At 35.3% G+C, this 23,808-nt stretch overlaps 3 protein-coding genes across 7 annotated transcripts; all 3 read left to right on the forward strand.

Annotated features, from left to right (window-relative positions):
* The first annotated feature begins 3,428 nt into the window (after window positions 1-3,428).
* LOC116349689 (casein kinase 1-like protein 5) lies at window positions 3,429-4,512 on the forward strand. Its single transcript, XM_031781235.1, has 2 exons — window positions 3,429-3,560; window positions 3,856-4,512. Exons 1-2 carry the CDS (start codon window positions 3,429-3,431, stop codon window positions 4,510-4,512), a joined length of 789 nt encoding a protein of 262 aa, XP_031637095.1.
* Window positions 4,513-7,059: 2,547 nt separating this feature from the next.
* LOC116349721 lies at window positions 7,060-15,760 on the forward strand. Of its 4 annotated transcripts, none has more exons than XM_031781282.1 (9): window positions 7,060-9,338; window positions 12,417-12,505; window positions 12,606-12,823; window positions 12,935-13,307; window positions 13,417-13,519; window positions 13,580-13,859; window positions 14,202-14,762; window positions 14,879-15,311; window positions 15,373-15,760. In XM_031781282.1, exons 1-9 carry the CDS (start codon window positions 9,292-9,294, stop codon window positions 15,585-15,587), a joined length of 2,319 nt encoding a protein of 772 aa, XP_031637142.1. In that variant the 5' UTR covers window positions 7,060-9,291; the 3' UTR covers window positions 15,588-15,760. The 4 variants fall into 4 exon arrangements, with proteins under 4 accessions (XP_031637142.1, XP_031637144.1, XP_031637145.1 ...); XM_031781284.1 differs by having other exon boundaries at window positions 7,062-9,338; window positions 12,611-12,823; XM_031781285.1 differs by lacking the exon at window positions 7,060-9,338 and adding an exon at window positions 10,235-10,906 and having other exon boundaries at window positions 12,611-12,823.
* A 1,072-nt stretch (window positions 15,761-16,832) lies between these two features.
* Window positions 16,833-21,094, forward strand: LOC116349717. 2 transcript variants are annotated; one of them, XM_031781276.1, is made up of 6 exons: window positions 16,833-16,880; window positions 17,269-18,092; window positions 18,796-19,020; window positions 19,106-19,238; window positions 19,320-20,154; window positions 20,298-21,094. In XM_031781276.1, exons 2-6 carry the CDS (start codon window positions 17,288-17,290, stop codon window positions 20,937-20,939), a joined length of 2,640 nt encoding a protein of 879 aa, XP_031637136.1. In that variant the 5' UTR covers window positions 16,833-16,880; window positions 17,269-17,287; the 3' UTR covers window positions 20,940-21,094. The 2 variants fall into 2 exon arrangements, with proteins under 2 accessions (XP_031637136.1, XP_031637137.1); XM_031781277.1 differs by lacking the exon at window positions 16,833-16,880 and having other exon boundaries at window positions 16,916-18,092.
* The last annotated feature ends 2,714 nt before the right edge of the window (window positions 21,095-23,808 follow it).

Raw genomic sequence — 23,808 nt, forward strand, 5'->3', positions numbered from 1 at the left:
AATGCGATTGTCGATGCAAACAGCCAAGATACACTCAAACGAAGTATTGTGATATTTTTATTTATTTGAGAGTGAAAGAGAAGACTAGATTGTCTATTTATTTAAACGTATTTCAATTGAATTTGCTATATCGAAAAACCTTTCACGTGTTGTGAAACTAACTGTATTTATTTTTCATCGTCATTGATAAATTAGATCAAATCGATTGGATCGAAGAAATGGTGATACCATTTACACCTACGGAGATCGAAAGACTCCGTCTTCGCTTAGCAGCCATAAACAGGAGGCCAAATGCAGCTGCTGCAAGACTAACTATTGATATAATTCTTTGGGATCGCCTAATCGAAGGCCTTCATATCATAATCGCACTGATTGCATTTTATATTTATTTCAAAATCTTTTAAGTAATTCTGACACTGGTGATTATCAAAACAGTGAACGCAATCAATATGAAATATTAAAAAAAAAGTTGCGACATCAACATAAAATGTATATGATAATTAATAAAACTAAATTCGGTATGAGAATTTCACAAAAATAGAAACTATCGCATAGCATTTACTATTTTTATTCCTTTTACAACACATTTTTTGCCGATGAATTATTGCTTCTGATTTCTGATGACCGCTTTGACTCTATATTTGCTTGTCTTTTATTCATTCTGTTTACTATGCAAACGAATGCAAGAAAACAACAAGTATTAGTGAAAAAGTGGTCAAATGAGGCGGTCATGTGGGAAGTGTTTCTTGGACTTGGGCTGTCCACTTTTAATGCGATGAAAAATACGTTTCATTTGAAACGGTTTCAAGTAGAAGAAAATCGTAACCAATCACGCTCGGTTTCATAACTTTACACCTCGTGCTTTTATCAACAAAAATCATTTCAAATCCTATTAAGTCATGAAGATTGAAGAACCTAAGTAAAATTCGTTGATATCCAAAGAGCACTGAGCCATACAATTCAAACAATTTCAGTCAAAAGAAAACGATTTCTGTCCATACAAAATAACAAAGTAAAACTAAATGTTTGGTGAGACAATGGCAACTCTTATTTTATTTGGCTGTATTTAATCCAAAATTTTGAAACGAAATTCGCCATTTTCAATGGCGCAAAGGATACATTTTAATGACAAATACATTTTTAAAGTGAGCAGATGCATCTGTCGGTTCCAGTAGTTCCTCTGCGCAATTTTTTTTTGCATACAGTAAACTGTAAAAAATTGTTTATACAATAAATTCATCAAATCAATAAAAAGGAAAAAAAAAAAAAACAATAAAATCGCTACAAAATATGTTCGGCCGTACTCTTCTGATATAAGCCACATGTTAGAAACCTTTAGAGAAAATAAACAGAGCTAAATTAATGATAAATATTGTCAAATGACATTTTTACCCTGTTACAACCGTTTCGTATATTATGCGAAGCAAGAGAGGAAAAGAAACAATAAAAAAAATTAACGCCGACGAATAGTCGAAAAAAAATTCCATCGGAAAAAAATCGCTTACAATTCAGTTTATCTGAGCTTTATGTACGTCTATTGTGCGAAGCGAAACTCTTTTCGACCATTGCAAAATGGGCCTTCAGGTTGCTTCGGTCTCTCTACTCTCGTTTCTTTACCACCCCGACAGCTGTAACGAATTCAGAAGCGTCAGAGTTAATAATCGTGTCGATTTTTTTAAAAGTTTTTTCCTGAAATGTATGGCTGCGAAGCAATCCAATGTGATCGCACACACATTGTGGCATTCCATTAAATACGGCCGCAAACCGTGTTGTTTGTCTATTTCATTCACCCTTCAATTCTTTCTTCTCGTATGACGAAGAAGCTCGCTTAATGTACACATGAAAGACGAAGTGTGCGAAATAGAAAGAATAAAAGTTAATGCGGTTGCGCTGCTCGCACACATATTCACGTTCGATCAAACGCATTTTGGTGTGTCGATGTGTGCGGCATCGTCTCGATTTACGTTACTTTTAGAGGTTTTGATTCAGTTGCGATTTGTCTTCCATTGAATAAATTTGTATGTACTGTGTACTCTCTTGAGTAAGTGTGATTGATTGTAATTACTAGTGAGTATTATATTTAATTTAAGTTTGATCTTGTATCTCTTAACGCAATTTTGTTTTCAATCGCGGTGTGATCAAAACACAAATAATTCAATAGTAAATATAATTTAAAAATTTAAATAAGAAATATCATTAACAATCGCTCATAAATGCATCAATTCCCGATTTGCAAGCATAATTGTGTTTCCTTCTATAATTCTGACGACGTTATCATACACAAGATAAAGTTCACAAATTATGTGAACCATCAATTTATTGTGGAAGAGGCAAACGAAATGTGATCGCATCATACATTAGTGCATAAAATAATGCGAAAAATTGCTTAAATCAGTTTATTTTTTCAATTCCTTGCGTCCGTGATATTGTTTTTAATCGATCGCTGTGCTCAAATTACACAAACAGCTTTTTTAACAACAACAAAATGATTGCGAACGAATATTTTCATTGATAAAAGCGGTGATCGAAAATGAAAACAATAATAAAAAGTATTTTAAAATTGGCCATTCTTTTTCTAAATATTAGACTATGTAAACGGATACAAAGTAATTAACAAGGTCACATTAAATTTGGCAACGATGAATTATGCGCCTCTTTGTGCTTCTGAACTGTTTGGCTTTAAGTAGATAATTTATGTGAAGACGTTTTTTTTGGTTTTCAACTGAAATAAAAGCGTTTCCAAGAATTGTTGATAAAAAAATTGAATGCATTTTTCAGAAATAAAAATGAAAATTGTGTTCCAGTATCTGGGACAAATGAACATAGATGTTAACATGTGCGCTAACACGGCGACTTGCACTATACACGGACGCAGTGTTTACTGTCGGTTACTATTATTTTTATACTCTTTGTTTTATTTCTGTTCTCTCTTCATTCGCTTCAGTATATCTGTATGTAGAGTTGTCGTTTCGATCGGCATTTGCACGTTAGGTTATGCTATTGTGCGAAGCAAAAGAAAAAAAGAAGAAAAAAAAAACGCGTTTTTCACTGATGGAAATGAACGAAAAATGTATCCATAAGAAAAAAATCGACGTATTTATTTTGTACCTTGGTTTTTAGTCACATCGGATGACTCTCGTATTTTCGATACAGTTGCACTGAAAATCCAACTCAATGTATTTGAAATTTAAAAAGGCGATAACGTGGCTTATTTCTTCTACTTTATAGCTCATATTTTATTTTATTTTCTATCGCTTTGTTTTCGGAAAAAATGCCAGAAAGAACGCGACTCTTTCGCCTTTTTAAAAAGTAGTTCTATAAAAATATTAAAATCGGCTTCTTTTAGGACAAATAGATAGAAAATGTGATGGTGGGTTTTTGTTTCTCAATTTTATTTAGACATTTTAGATATGCAAACTTTGGAGGAAATGTATCATGCCACTTGCAAGCTAGGAGAAGGCTCTTTCGGCAAGGTGTTTAAAGGCGAAGATCGGGATGGAAATGAAGTGGCCATAAAGTGCGAGCCACATGCATGTACAAGCTTGGCGAATGAATTTCAGGTAAATATTTATAAGCATTTTCGATGCTACTACTTGATAAGATACTAGTAGTACAAGGAGTGGGTTCTCAGACAAAAAACATAAATTACATCAGAGTTTAACCCAGCGTCATCCATCGCTTGCGTAGCGCCGTAGCGATTTACACATCACGGCGAACAACAATACATAACCGAATTCCATTTCACCAATAAAATTTATGTTTTTGAGAATCGACGCCTTGTAATCACACATTCATTCTCATTGGTTATCAAAACACCATTACTCAATTCTAACTGTAATTATTGTCTTTATTTAGATTTATTCACAACTGAAGGGATTGCGTGGATTTCCCAAAATGTTCCACTATATTCCAACACAAAATCTCAACTATTTGATAATGGAAATTCTGGGTCCATCTTTGTCAACAGTTTATGAAGAAACGCCCGAACAATTAAAATCCACGGAATCCATTGCAAAGATGGGAATAACGGTAATTAACATACTACAAACACTGCACGAAAAAAAATTTGTTCATGGTGACATCAAATTGAACAACATTGTGACCGGATATCAAAATTCATCGAATATCTACCTGATTGATTTTGGTTTGACAAGACATATTAGTAATGAAAATTTGCTCCAAGAAGTAAATGGATACATTGGAACAGCAATGTTTATGAGTTTGGGGGCGCACTCAAAGATTGTTTCATTTCGCAACGATCTTGAATCGTTGGCATATGTTCTTGCCTTTTTACTCCTTGGCGAGCTCCCTTGGAAAGACATTGAAAATAACATTCCGAGATCATGCTACTTTCAACAACTAAAATTGCGTAAAGGTGAAAAAACACTACTACAGCAGTTACCACCACCATTTTCAAAGTTCCTTCGGCACATTTTCGAAATGCCGTGGACTGGTAGACCAAATTATGACGAACTTCGTCGTATTTTAAATACAAGTATTAATAACAAGTGAATCGGGTCCGTTCGCAAAACAAATCACATTAAGACTTCGAAAATCTCAACGAATGTCTTTTTTTATCTAATTTATATCATAATTTTATTTATTTTGATCATCTTATCATCACAAGAGTACTTATAAAGAAAAATGTAGCAGAAAAATGCCTTTGAATTCGATTCGTTCTAAACGTTTTTAACTTTTTTATATATATTCTGAAACAAAATTAGCCAAGCTGCTCAAATAATAAAGTATTTTGTGTTGTTAAAACTTGAATACACCATTTTATTTCGCTTTTGTACACATTTTCTTCTTATTGTGTTAAATTCATCCAATCACAGTCTTCTTCATGCAGCAATTATGTTCCCCTACCAGTTAAAATAACAAAGGTAACACAAGAAAGAAGGTAAAAAAGTTGTAATGATGATGGAACAGGTAAGAATCATCGACCATAGCAAGTTCCCGTCAATGGTAGATACCATAATATATTTATAATGGGTATCATTTGATGAACGCACAGCGCACGCTGCCGCTATACAGAGCACATACGTGCCTCTATACGGAGGCTTTCCATATATTTCAGTCCGATTGGATGTGCGTAAATTAATGCCGTTTGCTGAGTCGTTCCGTATGAATAAATTTTAAGGCAGATGTTTGGTTGATAGCAGCTCTTTCAACCAATGGGAAAAGATGAGCTATTTATATAGGCACGAAGTAAATTGATCTCGTCGCTTCATTGAATAAGTTGAAAACCGAGCCAAAATGTAGGCGTAGCACTCTATTCATTCGTAATACAAAACAAACACAATATCTTATCGCTAGTCTATAGCTCTAATCTAATGAAGGTGTAGATTTCAAAAAATGGCGACGAAATCATTAGATAGCATTCTTTTATCTTTCTTTTTTCTTTTTTATGTGCAAGGGAAAAGTGTTTGAAAGTGAGAAACCAAATCCGATTTCGAAGTTTCAGAGATTAATAATAATCGTTTGCTACCAGAGACTGTTCCTTAATATATGTGAAAAAGGTCGCTCTGAGAAACAGTCTCTGTTTGCTACCAATCGGTTCCAATCATTCAAATACACAACCATGCGCAAAGATTTTTCTCCGTAGAAAAATGGTTTATAGAAACAGTGAAAAAATATTTGGAATAACACAATGATCCAGTAGCACTTGTAACTCCCATAGATGATCGTATATTCGTATCGAACATATGATTGTTTGAATATGTCACCGTATTTTTCAAGTTCAAGACCATTATAAGTGGAGCAATACAAATAAATTGATAAACAAACCGCTGTAAAAATGCGTACGATCAAAGATGTGTTTGTATACGTATGTGACACAGTTCATTATAAATGTAACTTCTTCGTTCGAATCTCAGCTGTTTATTCTTTTCTTTGTAAAAAAACAAACTTTTAAATTACATGCATAATATGCGCAACGAATGACATCATCAACTGTGAAGTTCACAGTGTGAACCATAATACATATATATATGGGTCAGAAGTTTATTCATTTGAGCGAGAAAATTTAAAATGAATCCTTTGTAAAACGAAGCACATGAAGAAGCAGATTTTTTAAAGTGCATTTTGTATTTTGCATAAATTCCATTAAATGTTTCGAAATTTGGGATATGTAATGAAGAACAACGAACGGTCTGGCTGTCCATTTAAACAAATCTTTTAATTTTTCGCCGCTACTGTGTAGGGAAAGATTTTAGTTTTAACATTTTTTTTTTGTCTATTTCACTTACGTGAGTTTTTATATTACAAATTGTTTGCGGTCGATCTCTGTTTTTAAAATTAACTTTTCGTATTCAGTCGAATGTCCTGTTGATAGCTTGTTATGTAACTTCGAAACAAAAAAAAATGTGAACCAAACGATAATGCGAACAACATATACAAACTTAACAGAAATAAAATAGCTCAAAAGAAGCGAAAGAGAAGTCGCAAAACATGATTTCACCACAATGCGGGTGTAGTTGTACCGACTTCACATGTTATAGTCTTATTTATTTCAATACATGCACATTGCACAGAGTTATACATGTGAAAGTTAACGCTTTAACAGCCAGGTCCGAATCCGAAAAAATTGAACCTGTAATAACATTTCTAGCATTGAAAACAGTCAATTATAAATAAAAATCAACAAATTTAGCTAAAAAAACTAATAACGACACTTTAAGCATATACTAGAATCTGAATTTTAGAAATGTTCCACGATTGGGCACACTTTTTCAAAGGCTGCATGAAGGCACTCTAAGCTGATAGAGGGTTAACATTTTATTGATACTGAAAAGTTGCTACGTATAGTGACTCCGTCAGCAAAACGATTTTACGATCATTTTATGTGAATCATTTGAAGTTGAAGTCAGCAACTTGATTTCCGTCTGTATTTTCTTTGTTAAAGTCAAAATGTTCAAAAACATAAAAGTGCAGCTTATTGAAAAAAATCAAAGTTCCAAAACGATTGAAATGGAAAAAAGCGTGAATTTATTCCTTATTAAAATGATCGAAAACAAAAAATTAAAAGAAAGTCAAAAAAAGGTGATTTCAAAAGAAAAAATAGCAAAATTCAATGATAATTGGTGTATGTGTTTTAAAAATTGGTTATTTTTACGTGAAAAAAATCAAGATTTCGACTCTCGAAGAATTTCTATTATTTAGTCATTTTATTTATTCTGCATTACATAACAATGTATTTTGTTGCACTTCATCGTCTATGGAAATTTCCATTCCAAAATTAGGTGTAGCCCGACGATATGACTCATACGACGCCATAAAAAAAATGTGAACAGCGATAGTGTAAAAAAATCACAATCCGTTGCGTCGTTGTCGTTTCGTGATAACTCAAGCGGAGTTGACGACGCAAGAAATCATACTAATACACGAGTAACCTGCGACACACAAACACGGGACCCGTATATACATCGATCGTTTGCTATATTCGAAATTCGTTCAGTCAAAAAGTGATCTATTTGAAAAGAATCATTCTGTTTTATATTTAAAAAAAAAAATATTTTTGAATCTAGAAAAAAAGTGTTCAGTTTATAAGTGAATTTGAATTGTGATTTATGGTGAATTTAAAGAAAAAATCTGTGATCAAAGCCGAAAAAAGACAAATTCAAAGTGGCAAGCACGTACCGCTGGTAAACAAGTGGTTAAAGCCCTTTGAAAAGTTTCGAAAAAATCTATTCGCCAACAGATGGCGGAACCTTGGCAAAGATTGAAAATGAAAGGTTTTACCTACCGATCGAAAAAAGCTGGCATCGTTTGCCTTTTTTTACACTTTGACGGCATTTGATGTTCGTTGAATTCGATTTTATGCCGGTTGTTTAATTCAAACGTCTTTGATGCGCAGTGATCACGATAGACGATGACAAATTTCTTTGATCAGAAATAGAACTTGTGCGTAAAAAATCAATCAGATCAAATTGATGAAATTCTGTGTTCAATGAACTCAATTGATCGAAAATGTATTTATTTAAGATCCAAGGTAAAATGTGTAATGTGTAATTGAAAATGTCTTAACCGCGGTCGTAAAATGTAACAGACACGTTTCGATTGAGAAAAACGATGCGAATGTAACAAAATCCATTTAATCTGCTCAAAACTTCCATTCTACGAAAACAATAAGAGAAAATGAGTCAGAATAATGAAAAAAGAATCGAATCGTAACCGCGGTCAATTGTTATCGAATTTCGAACAATAACCAGACAACGACTTGTGAACTCGTGTATGGAAAGAGTGTGATATTTATTTTTATATGAGGCATGTTTATCTGTTCCCTTGTATACATCATGTGTTTAAAAAAAATGGTGTAACAAGTAAACGTGCGCCCGTGCGATGCGCGAGCCTCAAAAAAAAAATCCGGCGCATCGCGCAAAAAGTGTTCGTCAACAGCATATTCAAAAGTTCAATCATGATGAGTAACGAATGAACCGCGAACGAAAAAAACATGTACAAACGGCGACTTGAAAGCATGCAAAGAATGCCATAAAGATAGTTCGAGCGTTTTATTTTGATCTGGCGCGGTTGATCGGTTCTCGATATGTATACGTTAATCAAGGCAAACAAGAAGAAGAAGCAGAAACCGATAGATGTGAAATTACGCGAGAGAAAAAAAAGGGAGTCCGGATTGGAAATACACAAAACCGAGACAGACGAGTGAGAGAACCATAACGAGATCATAATCTCGGCAGCGGAACCAAAAATGAATATAAAATGGAACAGACACGATCGGTTGTTGCGGTGCATAAGTTCGGCCTTAAAACGAAACGGTACCCGATCATTTCGTTTCAATCGAGGATTTGGATTAAAACGATTTGTGCGCATCTGGCTAGTTTCTGCTCGATTTCCATTAAAACGAGAGACAAACGCAACGGAGAGATAATCGTTAAAATTATTGCTGCAAATTTTTGCGAGTTGCATCAATCATTTTCATTATCGTGCTGTTTTTTCTTGTTTCGCCAAATAAAAGTGATTAAGTGCTGTGTTTTTTTTTTTCGGGTGAAATTTTATTACGGCCAAATATGATTGATGAACGACGGTCCGTGTCTGAATAGTGTGGAAAAATGTGTGAAAAACTTAAAACACATCAATCGATCAGTGACGTAAAAAGAATGCACGATACAAACATATTACTGTTTGTTTAGCTGTGAAATGCATTTTGATGAATAAAATCTTCTTTGAATTTAAAATAGCGATTTTATTTTGGTTTCACGTGTTTGCAATACTATCGACCACGGCCAAATTTTTTTTGTGACAAGTGCAGCCGAACGAAAAAGCAGTTGAATCATGTTACGAGAACGCCGAAAACATGCCAACTTTAAACCCAATCGAAAGTGAGTCGGTGCTATTGCACGTTTTTTCTTATTTCATGTTTTTTTCGGTGATGATTTGACGAAAATGTGAGAAAATTGACGAAATAATGAGAAAAGGTGTGGAGAAAAAATGGAAAAGTCGAAAAAAGGGAAAAATATCGAGAAAAACACTTGAAAAAAGTCGAAAAATAGAAAACAACAACCATCGGAGGAGAATCATCGTAAAGATATCAACATAGGGAAATGTTGAAACTGATGTTTTCGAGCCGATGTTCGTATGAGTCGAATGAAAATTGTAAAAGTCGAAAAAAGTCATGAAAAGAAAAAAAAACTTGAAAAAAATGATGTCACGAAAAAAAACATGTGTTTGTACGATTAAAAAAAACCGCTGTAATTGCCACGCCTAAACTGTTGTCAAAACATCGATTTGTCTTCAATTAAACGACTTCAAAAAAACATCATTATATTTTCTCGCTGCCCAATACACCAAACAGCGCTTTTTGTAATACATCAAATAGCGTACCGATCCATCGACGTCACTCGATTTTTCATTGCTCCAAAGCATATTGCGCGGCACAATCGTTGAAACAGACGGAATTGCAAGTGATAAGCATGAAAATGAGTTCATCGAATGCATTTGAGCTCCACACACGAAAAAAACACATTCACGCGAAAAAAATCGAAATTAAAATGGTCGTAAACTGATTTACAATGTGTACTTGTTCTTTGTTCATGTGTTTTCACATCAAAGATGCGCGTTTAGGAAGAAAATCGGGAAGAAAAACAAGAGCATCAGTCAAAAACATGAAAAAATTTCGTATGATTTTCCAAATTTAGGCTATGTGTTGTGAGTGTGATAGAGATAGGCGCTAATGTTGAAGGTTCTTACGTTGAATTCTCGTCTTTTGCGTTGTGTACGTGCGTGTTTTTCTTTTGTGCATGTATGCGATTGTGTATCATTGTGAGTGACTAGCATCGATGTCATTCCACTGAATTTATTACAAATGCGATGCACTGTCAATTTCCACACGGTGCATACGGTTTTCCTTGTCTCGCATTTCATCGAAGCGGCCACCACATTTATAAATAGAACATTTCTCCTTTGTGTAATGCTCGTGCATTTTGCCACTGACCGTACGACAAATATATACAAAACTCTCGCTGAGCGCACCAAAACGACCGATCATTGTGTGATCCGAATGATTTGTGTTTGGCAATCGCGATCTACGCATCGTTTTTCCGTTTTATTCTTAGTTCAGCATATGTTCGGGTTGAGAGTGAATAAGCGGATCCCATTCGCGAGCGCATACTATAACCGAAATATAGATCTATTTATTTTATTCTCGTGTTGTGAAAAATAAAAATAAACGTTCAATATATATTGCCTTTTAATTAAGTCGAATAACATTTCAATAACACCATAAATCCACGTCGATAAACTTTAAATCGAAGTAGATATAGAGCGACGACTCTGATGATAAACTGGGAAAATCGCGCGGATTTTCGCTTTTTGTATTTATCGTTGCTGTCATTTGTGCCATATGTGTGTATTGCTCGGTGTTCGACGACGACTTTTTATATTTATTACGGTATTTCAACATATCTAGTTATATGTCACGGACATTTTCACAACAACAAAAAAATCAACCAATTTTCATTTCTTTTCGTACGTAATCGGTGTTATGATTGTTTTTCTCGCTCATTTCGATGTGATTGAGTATTGAATTGAAGCCCTGGGATTAACAGAGAACTTGAACTCTATAAATCTGCGTCATTCTCAAGCGTTGAATTTATCAACGTTGTTAAATGTGCTAAATTGTGATTTGAACAGCAAAAAAGAGAAGAAAAACACTAGTCGCTCAAATAAAAGGTCATCGCTTTTATCGGTGAATCGTTTTTTTTTATTTATACATAGTTTTTTTTTGTTTACGCAAAAACGAGTTATTTGTGTGAAATATATAGTTTTTTGGGCGTCGTTGTCATCCATCGAATTTAAAATTTAGTCGCGAAAGGTTTGTTGGAACCTTTTGCGATTTTTTTTGAGCGGCTCCGTTTTTATTTCTTTTGAAGCAATTTTTTTAATTTGATCTTTTTCATATTTTTTTTCGTTTTAAATGTCAAGTGTTTGGTTTAATTGTTAATTGCACATTTCTTTTGATGCTCAAGTGCTTTTGGCACATTCTATTTTGACGCACAATGGCTTTGCATCATTTTCGGTTTGAATCACATTCTTTGAGAGTTTTTTTTGTGAACGATTTCTATTGGTTTTGTGAAAATTTCGAGCAAATCTGAATACTTTTACATGAATTTGAATGGGGTCGGTGCAAGTGGTTCTGTGTGGAAAAACTAATATTAAATTTCTAATTGCTGAAAATTGAAAGCGAAAATTAAAACAAGAAGAAAAATGAAAAAAAAAAAATCGTCAGAAAAAATCGTTTGAAAAACTCAAAGCATGACCAAGTGATACGCTAAGAAGAAAAGGAAAGAATTTGAAATTTCGAGAAAATATCTCTCGGAATTTAACGATTTTAAGTCCAAAGTGAAAAGAAACAGGCTAACGAAGGTTCGGAAGAATTTTCAGGTTAAAAGGATCAAAAAGGTCCGACCTATTACTTTTCAGCACACACCAAGTGTGTAAGGGGAAAGTATTTTTTTCGTTATTTCAACAAAATAGAGTATTTCAAGAGAATAATTTCTCCTTGTTCACTGGATGTAGGCGCAAAAAAGTGGTTCATTCTCTCGAACTTTGTCGTGAATTGAATCTTTTATTTTGAAAGATGTTTCATTTGAAACTTGTTCCTTTTCTCCTCCTTTCCTCTTAAAATTCATGCCGAATTTTCTCTCGAACGAACGTTTAAATTCTGTGTCACGCTCTGAAAAAAAAGAGAATCAAAACAAACACTGAAAAACGATCGAATCTAATTCGACGAAAAAGTATCACTTTCCCACTCAGCACGTACAGACAATGTGTGACTTTTTTACTCTCCACACATTTCAAAACTGTGAAACAATTCCATTTTATTGCCAATTTTATGAATAGTAAAACCATTTTAATGACCGTGTCGAATTTCTAAAATGAACATTTCATTTCCACTATAGATTGGACCGAAAATCATCGCGTGGCATGATATACGAGAATGAAGAGCTTAGACTACGCACAATAAATATCAATGCAGAAGTCGAGAGAGGTAATATAATAAATTTAATTGAAAAATACACATTCGATTTAAGTGCGAAAAACTAAAGAGAAAAATTGTGTGTTGTGCACATTTGAACCATCTGTTTTAGGACAGTCGGATATAAAGAAACTTCTTCGAGAGAATTATCGATTGCGAACGGAAAACTGGACACTACGTGACGAGTATGATCGTTTGGATAAATTATTGAAGAACAAAAGCCAACCGAACGGCCATTCAAACAGAAACGCTTCACACGATTTTCATGATCCAAAACTTGGGTGTGACTACAATGATTCATATCGATGTTGCGGCTGCCTTGTTGACGATGTAAGTACTGATTGACGTCTTTTTTGTTAACTTTTTTTTTCATTACGAAAGAGTGATTTGAATTCTTCCAGAAAAAAATCAAATAAAATGTTCACATTTTCTGAATTTCAGGACAATGTTTCCTGTGATATGTGCAATAATAACGAGCATTGTGTAAAAGAATTTGACGACCAAAAGCCGGCCACATCAATGAATGGTGACAAAACACACAATGGATATGGTGTGATAAAATCGAATAAAACTGGTCCAGCTTTAATGCCAACGCCAATACGAAATGACAAAATCAATATGAATTTCGATCATTTGTCCGTCGTTTCGGAGGAATGTTTATCGAATAGTGATGATCAAACGAATCAAAATTGTAAAACAGACAACGAACCAAATGAAATCGCTCAAGATCCGATATACACTAATTTTCAATCGACAGTCCCACCATTGCAACACTTTGAAAATTTATCGTATAAAGACATTGGACCGAATATTGGTAAGATGTTTTTGCATTTGAAATTTTTAACATTTGAAAAAGTTCCCTTCAAGTGAAAGGTCTGTCTTTTTGGAATAAGTAATGTTGATGAAATGAAATGTTTCTGCAGATTCCTCTGGTGAAATCCAATTTGACGGTGAAATGTATCAAGCGAACGAACCAACTCCACCTCCCCCATCGCCTCCTCTGCCGTCTGCACCTCCTATTAACAGGTTTTTGTACTTAAATCACCTGTTCACTTCAAACTGACCGATTTTCTGTTCCTTCCGCAGACGAAGTACCTCTTTACCCCTTCCACCACCGCCAACATTGACCGAAGAAGGACATATCGTTCAAGATGAAGTGATCAATGAAATAGATAAACCAATGCCAAAGTATTTCTTTGCGCCATTGAAAAGCAAACGAAAAGCTTCAATGTGCTCGGAACTACGACCAGATGTTTTTGTCAATAACATTGTACCGTCCGATGGAAATCGAGTGGCAACCATTCGAAAACCACATAATCCACTCAAGTATCCAAGTAATTTGAATGCAGCCAGCGTTGATTCGGAGGTAAGCATATCTGTGGTATATTTTCAAACCGACGAAATATACAAGGGAGAATCTAAGTTGGTGAGCTGTGGTTTGTATGAGAGCAAAAGAGACGAATGGCAAAAAAAAAATGAATTGCACTTGCCGCGAGTACTTAGCTTGCATAGTCTGACCGGAGCCGCTTCTTTTGCTAGTCTTTACTTTTACACTCATACGGACAGCAGTTGAATTGATTCATTTCGGACTTACGATGACACCTTGAAATGGAAATTCCGAGAGCCGAAAATATATACCATATCTGCAGTCGATCAAAGATTACTTTCAAAAGGTCCAAATTGTTAATTTTTAATTCTTAAATTCCAGACGCTCGCTCTCAAAGATGTTCAAGACATATCCAAAGGTATCGAAACGATGCAAATGCAAACGAATGCTGTTTATGAGAATGTGACGAGTAGTGACTCTGATCAAACGCCTCCCTATCGCACAGAAATGAGCTTGGTTCTATCATACAGCGGAAACAAGTCGAAATATTCAACGACGAAAAATTCGGATAAAAAACCTGACTCTGACAATGATGCATCGCCGACAAATGTTCCACAGGCGATGAAGCTTCTTCCGAATAAATTGACATACACAAATGAAATGTTGAAACAAATGCCAACGAATTCACAAAGCACCAACAATTTACAAGAAGTCTTGAACACTGAAAACTCAGCAAATGAAGAGATTCTCTTAAAATCTCAAGGAAATCACGTGGCATGTTCGAAAACAAATGAAAAAAAATCGAATGGAAACAAACACATTAAAGAAGAGAGAAATATTGTTGGAGACGCCAGAGTGAATGTAGACAGTGTCCTTTCGAACGGAAGTAAAGAATCGACGTCAAAATCAAAACAGAGAAATTCAAATGATTCACAGGAATCGGTGAGTTGAGTATCCACACGTTCCTTAATTTCGGGACCTTCACGAATTTAATAATTAAAAAAAAAAACTTTATTTTTTGTAAGAAACGCTTAAATGACTTACCCTTTACTTTGCAGAAAGAGACCGGTACAAGTTCAAAGAATTCCCATGAAAATATAAAAGATGCGCCACGTGTATCGATTCAATTCAATGGAAAACCAATAACCGATCAACTTGATGCAACTGAGCCACATTCCAATGATGCTGATTTAAATTCAACCGATTTAACTGAAGACGAATTACTTGCAATACCGCCAATGTCATATCTTCGGTCGCGTCGAACATCGTGCAGTCGAAAAGTCGATGAAATTGGAACATTTTTATATCCGCCAAATCCATTTGCATTCAGTTCGCATAAGCGCGGTCGACGATCATCGTTTTTATCGCGAAGACATTCAGATGGTATCATAGCAACACGACCCACTCAATATCATTTGGATTATGCATTGATGGCAAAACCGTCCAATCGATGCCATTGTCATCGCGGTCAAATGCAAAATAACCATTTGGGTAATTGAACTTTCGAACATTTTTATTGAATTTTTTTTATTGGAATTTTGGTTTTTAATAGGTGTCGATGGTTATTGCGGTGATTTTTGCAATGGTGGAATGCATTTGGGCGGATCAAGCGGTTCATCTATTGGTAATAATTTGAATTCATCACGTGAATCACTTGGAAATATCAGCCAACAGTCAACGTCACGACGAAAAATCTCAATCACATCACATTCAAAATCGGGCGGAAAAATACCGTGGTGTGCATGCTGGGGAAATGGTTGCATCTGAACGTGATTTTTTATGCTATTTTGTTAAATATATAATAAAATTGATTTTAAGCGAATATCTAATCATCCATCTAATGGATTTGTTGTATGAAATTCTATATGTGACACTGGTTTTCGGAAAAGTGACACATTTTGAATGTGAAATAAAACAAAGTGAATATGTTACGATTTTCATTTGTGAGTGCATTTCATTTTTAGAAGCTCAGTTGTGAATGCAATAGTTTGATTTGGAGAAATTTTGGCTTGGATTGACGAAAATTCGATTGGAGTCTTCGGTGGGTGTTTTTGCAAGACTTTGAAAGTTCCGGTATTAACAAATTGCGACACCAAAAGAAATTCCTTTCAACTCTCCACAGATCTTTCATTTAAAGTCTCCATACATGCGAAACTTTGATATCCAAAATGTAAAAGCAAAGCTTTTGATAAAATGGCTCCATCGTAATGACCTTCTCCACTTGTGTGGAGTGAAAGAGGTAAGTTCGATATGGATTGAGTGTAAAATGTGAGATCAGTCGAAGATACTTTTAGATGCAACAAATAGCTTACAATCACCTAATAAGACATAATGACTCAAACTTCATTCAAATTTTGAGCTCAATGTTTTATATATAAGAATCACAAATTAATCGCAACAAATATAACGGCTTATCGAGATATAATTAAATTGATGTTTGAATAAATCTGTATGTGATTACTTTGGTCTTGTAAAAACATCGGTAATTTCGTCACATTCGAATATTCGGGTTGTTCGGGACATCGATCATACAATGTGTGTCATATAAGTGGGCCACTACTGAGGGTATAAATTTTGTTTTTCTCTTTTGTTGATATAGTTTTCAAAAAACTACTCCGATAGAAATTCGTAGAAATTTATTTCCTAAATTTCTATCGGAGCAGACTTTTAAAAATTATACCAACAGAAGAAAAACTGGAAAATTATACCCTCAGTAGTGGCCCACTTATATGAGACACCCTGTATGTGATCGACAAAGATTGCAATTTAAGCTTGATTCATAAAATAGCGGAAGAGAAACGTAAGACATCTAACTTTTCTCAGCGATGAAATAAAAAATAAGTAAAAATATGCATTATAATGCAACTCATGATTATAATCATAGATTAGGTTCAAGGTTAGGGCGAATGAGAGATAAAATATATTGCGTTTCAACGCATACTCTTCTCATTTATTCATTCATTTACTACTTATTAAGTTCTAATGTCTACTAAAACTGGCCGACAGTTACATTGCAAAGTTTCAATTAGAGAGAGAGTTAAAAAGAGTGGCGATCCCCCGGTAAGAACCAAGATCTTTTCAAACTTCAAATTTCAAATAAGGATTTGTACAATTTGCAAAAATTCAACAAGCAAAAAAGTATAAGCAAGAAATTTAAATAAGCGATTATCAAAAAATATCAAGACATATTGTTGTTTGAGTACGGAAGAGACCTCATATTTGTTAAATAGTATTGTTGCAACAAAGTTATTATCACGTCGATATTCGTCTATGGATCACATCATGGAAATCATATTCCGTCTGTCCCTTTGAATCTTTCCATTGTGTTCGTCTGAATCCTCTCCTTGTGCCCGTTTGAATATTCACCGATGACACCAAAATCATTCTGAATTAATTTAAAAATTGGTGTTGTTATCGGACAAAAATAAGTATAAATACATTATTATAGGCAAACACTAAAAAATATTATGAAAACTACCGTCGGACTCGTTAAATGGGTGCTGTGCATTCTGATGGTCGTTTTGCACTCATCGTCCGCCCTATTTGGAGACGACGATTATTGGGAGGCCAGAAGAAAAATCAATTGTCAAGAAAGTGACCCCATTCCGGAAGAACGTGTATGCAATGGAATAGTTGACTGCACGGACGGAGGTTCGGACGAAGAAAATTGTGCCAAGTGCCGCGGACCCAATACGTTTCACTGTAAAAATAATAGATGTGTAACGCAATATTCGCGTTGTGATGGGTACGACGACTGTTGGGATGGTTCGGACGAGCAGGATTGTTCTCATTGGAACAGACCGTGGAGTATCGACGTTCCCACCACGATCAAATACATCAATACAAAAAACGTGAAGATAGCAAATTATTCAAACGAAATTGCCACATTAGAGGAAGGAAAAAAATTTAAATTAGATATAATTGCGTACAAGACTTCCCAGCCGGATCAGAAATTGGACGGAAATACTGTGATTTTTAAGTTTATGAAAAAAATCGCTTTTTACATCCACGGTTTCAGAACGAACGATCTGAACGACGGAATTGCCATGAAAGACGCTATCGCCGCGGGCGTTGATGACATTGACTGCGTATTGATCGTTGATTGGACTGACGGAGCATTTTATGATCACGGATGGTGGTCAGAGCATTGGCCGTACCATGTGGCAAAGGACTACAAAGACATCGTGGAGAATAACCTCCCGCGTGTGGCCGACTTTCTGGTTGACTTCGTGAATGACTATATTCCAATCTACGTTAAAGTTCACTTCATAGGTTTGATATGTTGATTTTTTTTAAAGAATAGTAATAATATTAAAATGGCAAACGTCAAGTAGACGAATTGTGATATTGAACCAAACTCTCTCTCTTCCCGACGTGAGCTGAGTAAATTTGAATAAAAAACGCAATAAATTTTATTGAACAGAGCGGTCTTTCTGGCAGGCCTTAGTCTCTATAGGAATGTTAAAATACTTTGAGGGTGTAAAGACTCTTTTGGAAATCCAAATCGTATCGGAAACTTCAATACAATTGAAGAGACGAAATCACATTTAAGGAGGCACATAGCAAACGTAAATTGCATGCATTGAATCTGCAAGAAAGTCATAAATCACCGCATCACCATTTTGATTGTCGCATCATCGTATTAGATACGCGTCGCGCGTAGTTTTGGCGTTGCATTTGGTACTTTTTTATTAACGTAATCGTAAATTGGTTGTTAGCAACAACTTGTTGCTGAATCTGCCTTACAATTTTATGGTTAGAACAGCGTAAATTTGATACTTTCAGTTTGAATTTTTCTTGAAACTACGTTCATGGTAAAATATTTAAAGATTTATTACAAAGGATTCTATATAAATTTTTATACTCTGCAGAGTATAAATTTTAAATTTATACGAAAAAACGTATAAATTCTTATATTTCGTATAAAACGTCGTTTAGTTTTAAAATCATAAATTTTGTAATTTTTACATAACAGGTTTCAGTCTTGGTGGTCAGATATCGGGCATGGCGGCAAGAAAACTGAAAGACCTCGGAATAAGGATCATCGACCGGATATCTGCACTCGATCCGGCAGGTCCGATTTTTGAATACCCCCTCGGGATGTTCGAAGTGAACAGGACTAATACTCTGCGTGCAACAGACGCGGAATTCGTTGACGTCATTCACGCTAGTCCCGTGTTGGGAATGAAAGAAGATGCGGGTAAATTAAAATAATTTTCATTGGTTTGTGTGAATTCATCGTGATGTATGAGTGTTTTTTTTTTTAATGAAACGACTTTGAGTAGGACACTTGGATATTGACATTGAAGATATGGATTGTTATTCTCCGTGGTGTTTGCACCACAAAGCCGTCGAAACGTACATAGCGTCCATGATCCAGTGTTCGCAAATCACTTGTCCTCGGTACCACTTGTCCAGGTAAAAATGATGAAAGTGTCCGGTTTATTATGTTCAACAACTTTTTCAAGAGATGTATTAAATTACTTTGCATGTCATCAGGGATGGTAGTCAGTGCCTTGTTTCAAGCCCAATTCATCTGGGCAGTCTTGGATATTTAGCAGATTTGTACAGCGGTCGTGGCCGACACACCATTCGATTATTCACATTCGCTAAAGGATACCAAATATCGACCGGCATATGTAATACATTAATGGGTTTATCGTTAATAGCCAAACACAGAGTATGTCGCCGTCCACCAACAATCACTAGCGACTGCCGTTCTAAGCCGTACTTGTCAGAATGCGAAGAGCAGTGTGGCAGTGTCACAAATCAGATGGTATGTACGATAAATGGGAGAACCTTTAACCGTAACGACGGCCGGCTGGCTTCGTCACAACTTGGGATAGAGCAAAGGCTGTTTTCTGATTTTGGGGTCGTGTGGTACGGTGAGAAATGCGCTCTTCCGGCGTCCTGCTATGGCGAAAATGGCGAGCGGCTCGATTACTTTATCGCGTACAAGTTACCCAACAGTTTTCAGTATGTCTACTTTTCACGGATGACAGCAGGTCCAACCATGGTCAGTACTGGTCAGTATCCGATCGATCATCCAAGATCTATTGTTGGCCGAACGTTGTTGCCGCTCTACGAGCAAGTCAGCAGTATCACGTACATCTTCTGGAACGACGACCTACCGTATGGTTCCAAGTCGTTGCAGCAGTCAAACGAGAATGAAGGCGTGCATACGGAAGATTCCGCTTCGTTTGGCCACTCAAAAGGGATATTAGCCTACTCGTCAACTGGCGGTTTCCTGTTGTCCCATTCTGTGCCAAGATTTCCACCGGACCCAGACTACTATTCGTACAAATTTCCCGAAAGCGGTAGGACTAACGCTCAGGTAAGTCATCGATTACAACAAGTGTCCTGAGCCCTAACTTAGTTCAATTCGAGTCAGTTGTTCATACATGAACAATTGAACAAAATATATTATAAATGAACTGAAAATTACATTTACTTATTACTGTTATACTTTATGCTCAGATGCTTGTGTGTGTGACGTCACAATCGTACCCGAACGCATTCATCACAGAAATGGAGTCGTTGTTAACGATGATGAAAACCTTCAAACCACAAGTGTACGGCGCAAACGTCCATATGGACATGTGGCCGATCAGCGTCCGGTATAAGTTCAAAAATTTGACCCATCCAGGAAACCAAAACAAATACGACTCGCCAATCCCATACAGCTCACCTTACGGGTACAGCATTCTTTACTCATTTGCACGCTCAGATGTGTTCGAGGACTGTTTTCAGAAGCTGGCCAATCACTACAAGTCACCAATTTTTGCTCAGACGTGGCTTGATCGGTCCCGGGACCGAAAAAACGCTTTGCCGTCCAACTGTGACAGTCCAACCGTGGAAAACGTCAATAAAATCTTAATTCATGATGGTTCCTCTTGGGTCACGATTCCCCAAACAAAAGATCACTCCAAATGGATCGTTACAAAGATTGTGGGCGTGAGGAGACCGTCGCCTTTTGTGTTGTGCATGGGAGACTTGAATAGAGCGATAAGTACCATAAAAAGAGGCGGGATGTTTGTTTGCTTTCAAGATTTGAATCTCTTCAATTTATTTAATCAACACGTGAAAATCACCGAGTACGACGAATGTCCTGAGCCCTAACTCAGTTCAATTTGAGTGAAAAATGAACTGAAAATTATATATACTTATTACCAGAGTATTGCGCAGCGCTGCTGCCATCCAGAGCATATTAAAATATCTTGCTGAGAATGCGTCGTCCGTCGCATGCGAAGGTACGTAGCAGTTTATACATCACAGCGAACAACAATACATGCATTGTTCTCTATTCAATCGTTTGAATGTTTTGAGTCACATAATCGTGAAGAGAACAATGGATTCATTCTTGTTCGCTGTGATGTATAAACTGGTACGTACGTTCGCATGCGACGGACGACGCATTCTCAGCAAGATATTTTAATATGCTCTGGATGGCAGCAGCGCTGAGCAATACTCTGCTTATTACTGTTATTTTTTTTCCAAATTATATTGCCAATTTTTTTACTAACTCAGCAGTTTCAATTTCAATTCGGTTTTAAAACTCAACTCAACAAAGACAATTTTGGCATTTTTGTAATTGGCTACGTCAACAAAATTAATTTTTGAAATTAAAGTTTCCAGCTATTTTTTTAACCTTTATCGAAGAACGACGATGTGTTTTCTTTATGCTTATTTGCTCTCAATTATTCTTTCTCCAACTCCAATTTGGCTGTTGATCGGATTGTACCCAGGTAACATCACAACCCAAATACGTGATTTCTCTGATGTCAGAAAGACGTAAGTAAAAACGACGTATCTTTAAAACAAAAAAAAAGAATTCCATCCTTTCGAAATATCTTCCGCTCTCGAACACTTATTGAACCCTAGTCGAGCTAAAAAATGCTAACACAAACAAAATACGTGTTTAATGTTATAATCAAAAATCATAAGCAAAAAATGTGCTGTTTTTATTGATTTCTATTAATATGAAGTCGATCTTATTTTCTCACTAAATTCTTCTTAAAAACAATTTAAGTACAAAAATGTGAATTTTGTATTCGTTTGTATGGGATTGACGAAAACATATTTCTATTCATATGGTAATCTATAAAAATGATAACAAAATTAATAGCATTAGACATAACAATACACCAGAGACGAATATAATTCGGTTACGGGCTATACATACACTTTATTTACGATCTTCATTTTCTAAATTGAATGGATTTCATTTATTTAAATTCAATGACAGTCCATTTTCAGTCGAAAATATGCGGAGCGTTTGTTGTGTTGAACGATTGAGTTAAGTACATTCGACCGGAAAATGTGATTAAATAAAAGAATAAACGACGAAAAAAGTGTCTGATTAAAATTGTTCATTAATACAATTGAGATTAAACTTGTCTAACATTGTGATAGCTGGCTCCGTATGTTTTCGTTCACAAAATCAACTGCTCGATCGTAGTATTGCTAACACGTGATAAATATCATGTTTATTTTCGTGTGCCTCACAAAAAAAAACAGTGCCAACTTGGTTTGCTGTCTGACCGAATTCTGTTTGTTTTATTTTACTCAAACTTAAATTAACTTAATCAGCTCATTCAATTAGCGCGCGTGTTTTTGAAACGAAATACTCACACCGAAATCGTTTAATTTTTTAATCAAATGAGCACGTAGTGCATAACAAATATAATGCGATGATTTTGTAAATGTTTATGTTATGTCCGCTGTCGAAACGTTTCATCGTGTAATTGAATCAAATTATGTGAGATGTTGAATTCACACAAATAGAGTCAATTATACAAAGTATCGCATGCCGTCCTTCCTTCACAATTGAACTAAATTGATAAGCTTTCGTACCGAAATACACATGACCAAACACAAAATAATGCGTCAACATTTATTAAATAACAACTTCTTATTGCGTCTACCGGATACATGCGGAAATGTATAAAGCCATGTGCGCACACTAAATTTCTAACAATCGCTCAACAGACGTGATCGACATCACATTAAAACTATAATACGAAAAAATACCAACTTTTAGTGTTCTTTTTAAAAGAAGCAGTTAAAATTCAAATTGCCAACATGAAATTCACACTTATTTTTGCTATTGTCATTTTGTGCATATGCAGCATGGCCGCGGCTTATGAAGTTTCACACAGTCGTGTTGAACGGGTAAAAATATGTGAAATTCGCTCAAGAAAACGTTGATACTGTTCAAAAATTGGCCGATGTAGTTGTGAAAGTTATATCAAACTTCAGTGATGTGATGATTATTTTGTGTCATTTGTGACTGTGGGATATATTTTGTACTAATTTTCAATAAAAAATTGAACATTTTGATTTAAATGTTCTTAGATCGATACCGGTGGAATTGTACGCTCACCATAGAAAAATTTAAATTCAAAACATTCCGAATTGGGATCAGTCAATTTCGGCTTTTAGAAGGCCAGACAATAAGAAACCACTGCATTTGGAGTAGTTTCAATTAAAAGCTCGATCTTTCGAAATTTTCAATTCAAATCGTTCAATTTTTCGAATAAAAATTGGTTTGAACGAAAATAACTTTAAAAGAAAGTAGCGGTTTTTGTTATTTTCTTTCTGTTTTTCATACATCGGCCAATTTCTTGCAATAGAATCAATCTCTTTTTCGCACACAAGTGAATAGAATAAAAACATTCGGATCAATTCTAGTCAAAAAAAAAAAAATTCGATTATCACTGAAATTGAAGACAGAATTGAAGACTGATAAAAACCACTGCGACTTACTGTGTCATTTTTTTTTAATCAGCTTTTTCTGTTGTTAAAAAAATTCAGAACACCAAAACTCATTGAATGTCAATAATAACAGCTTAATTCACTCATAACATATCATTTTTAATAAACGCAATTTTGTTCATGATCCTTCCTGTTTCGAGAACGAATTTTAGTATTTATTGATTTAATGAATTGGTCAAAAGAAATTGTTTGAAGGAGATGAAAAATTCATTTT

The sequence above is a fragment of the Contarinia nasturtii genome, unplaced genomic scaffold (genome assembly GCF_009176525.2).
Source record: "Contarinia nasturtii isolate CC-2019 unplaced genomic scaffold, AAFC_CNas_1.1 Cnas_scaffold_3116, whole genome shotgun sequence".
Classification (NCBI taxonomy): domain Eukaryota; kingdom Metazoa; phylum Arthropoda; class Insecta; order Diptera; family Cecidomyiidae; genus Contarinia; species Contarinia nasturtii.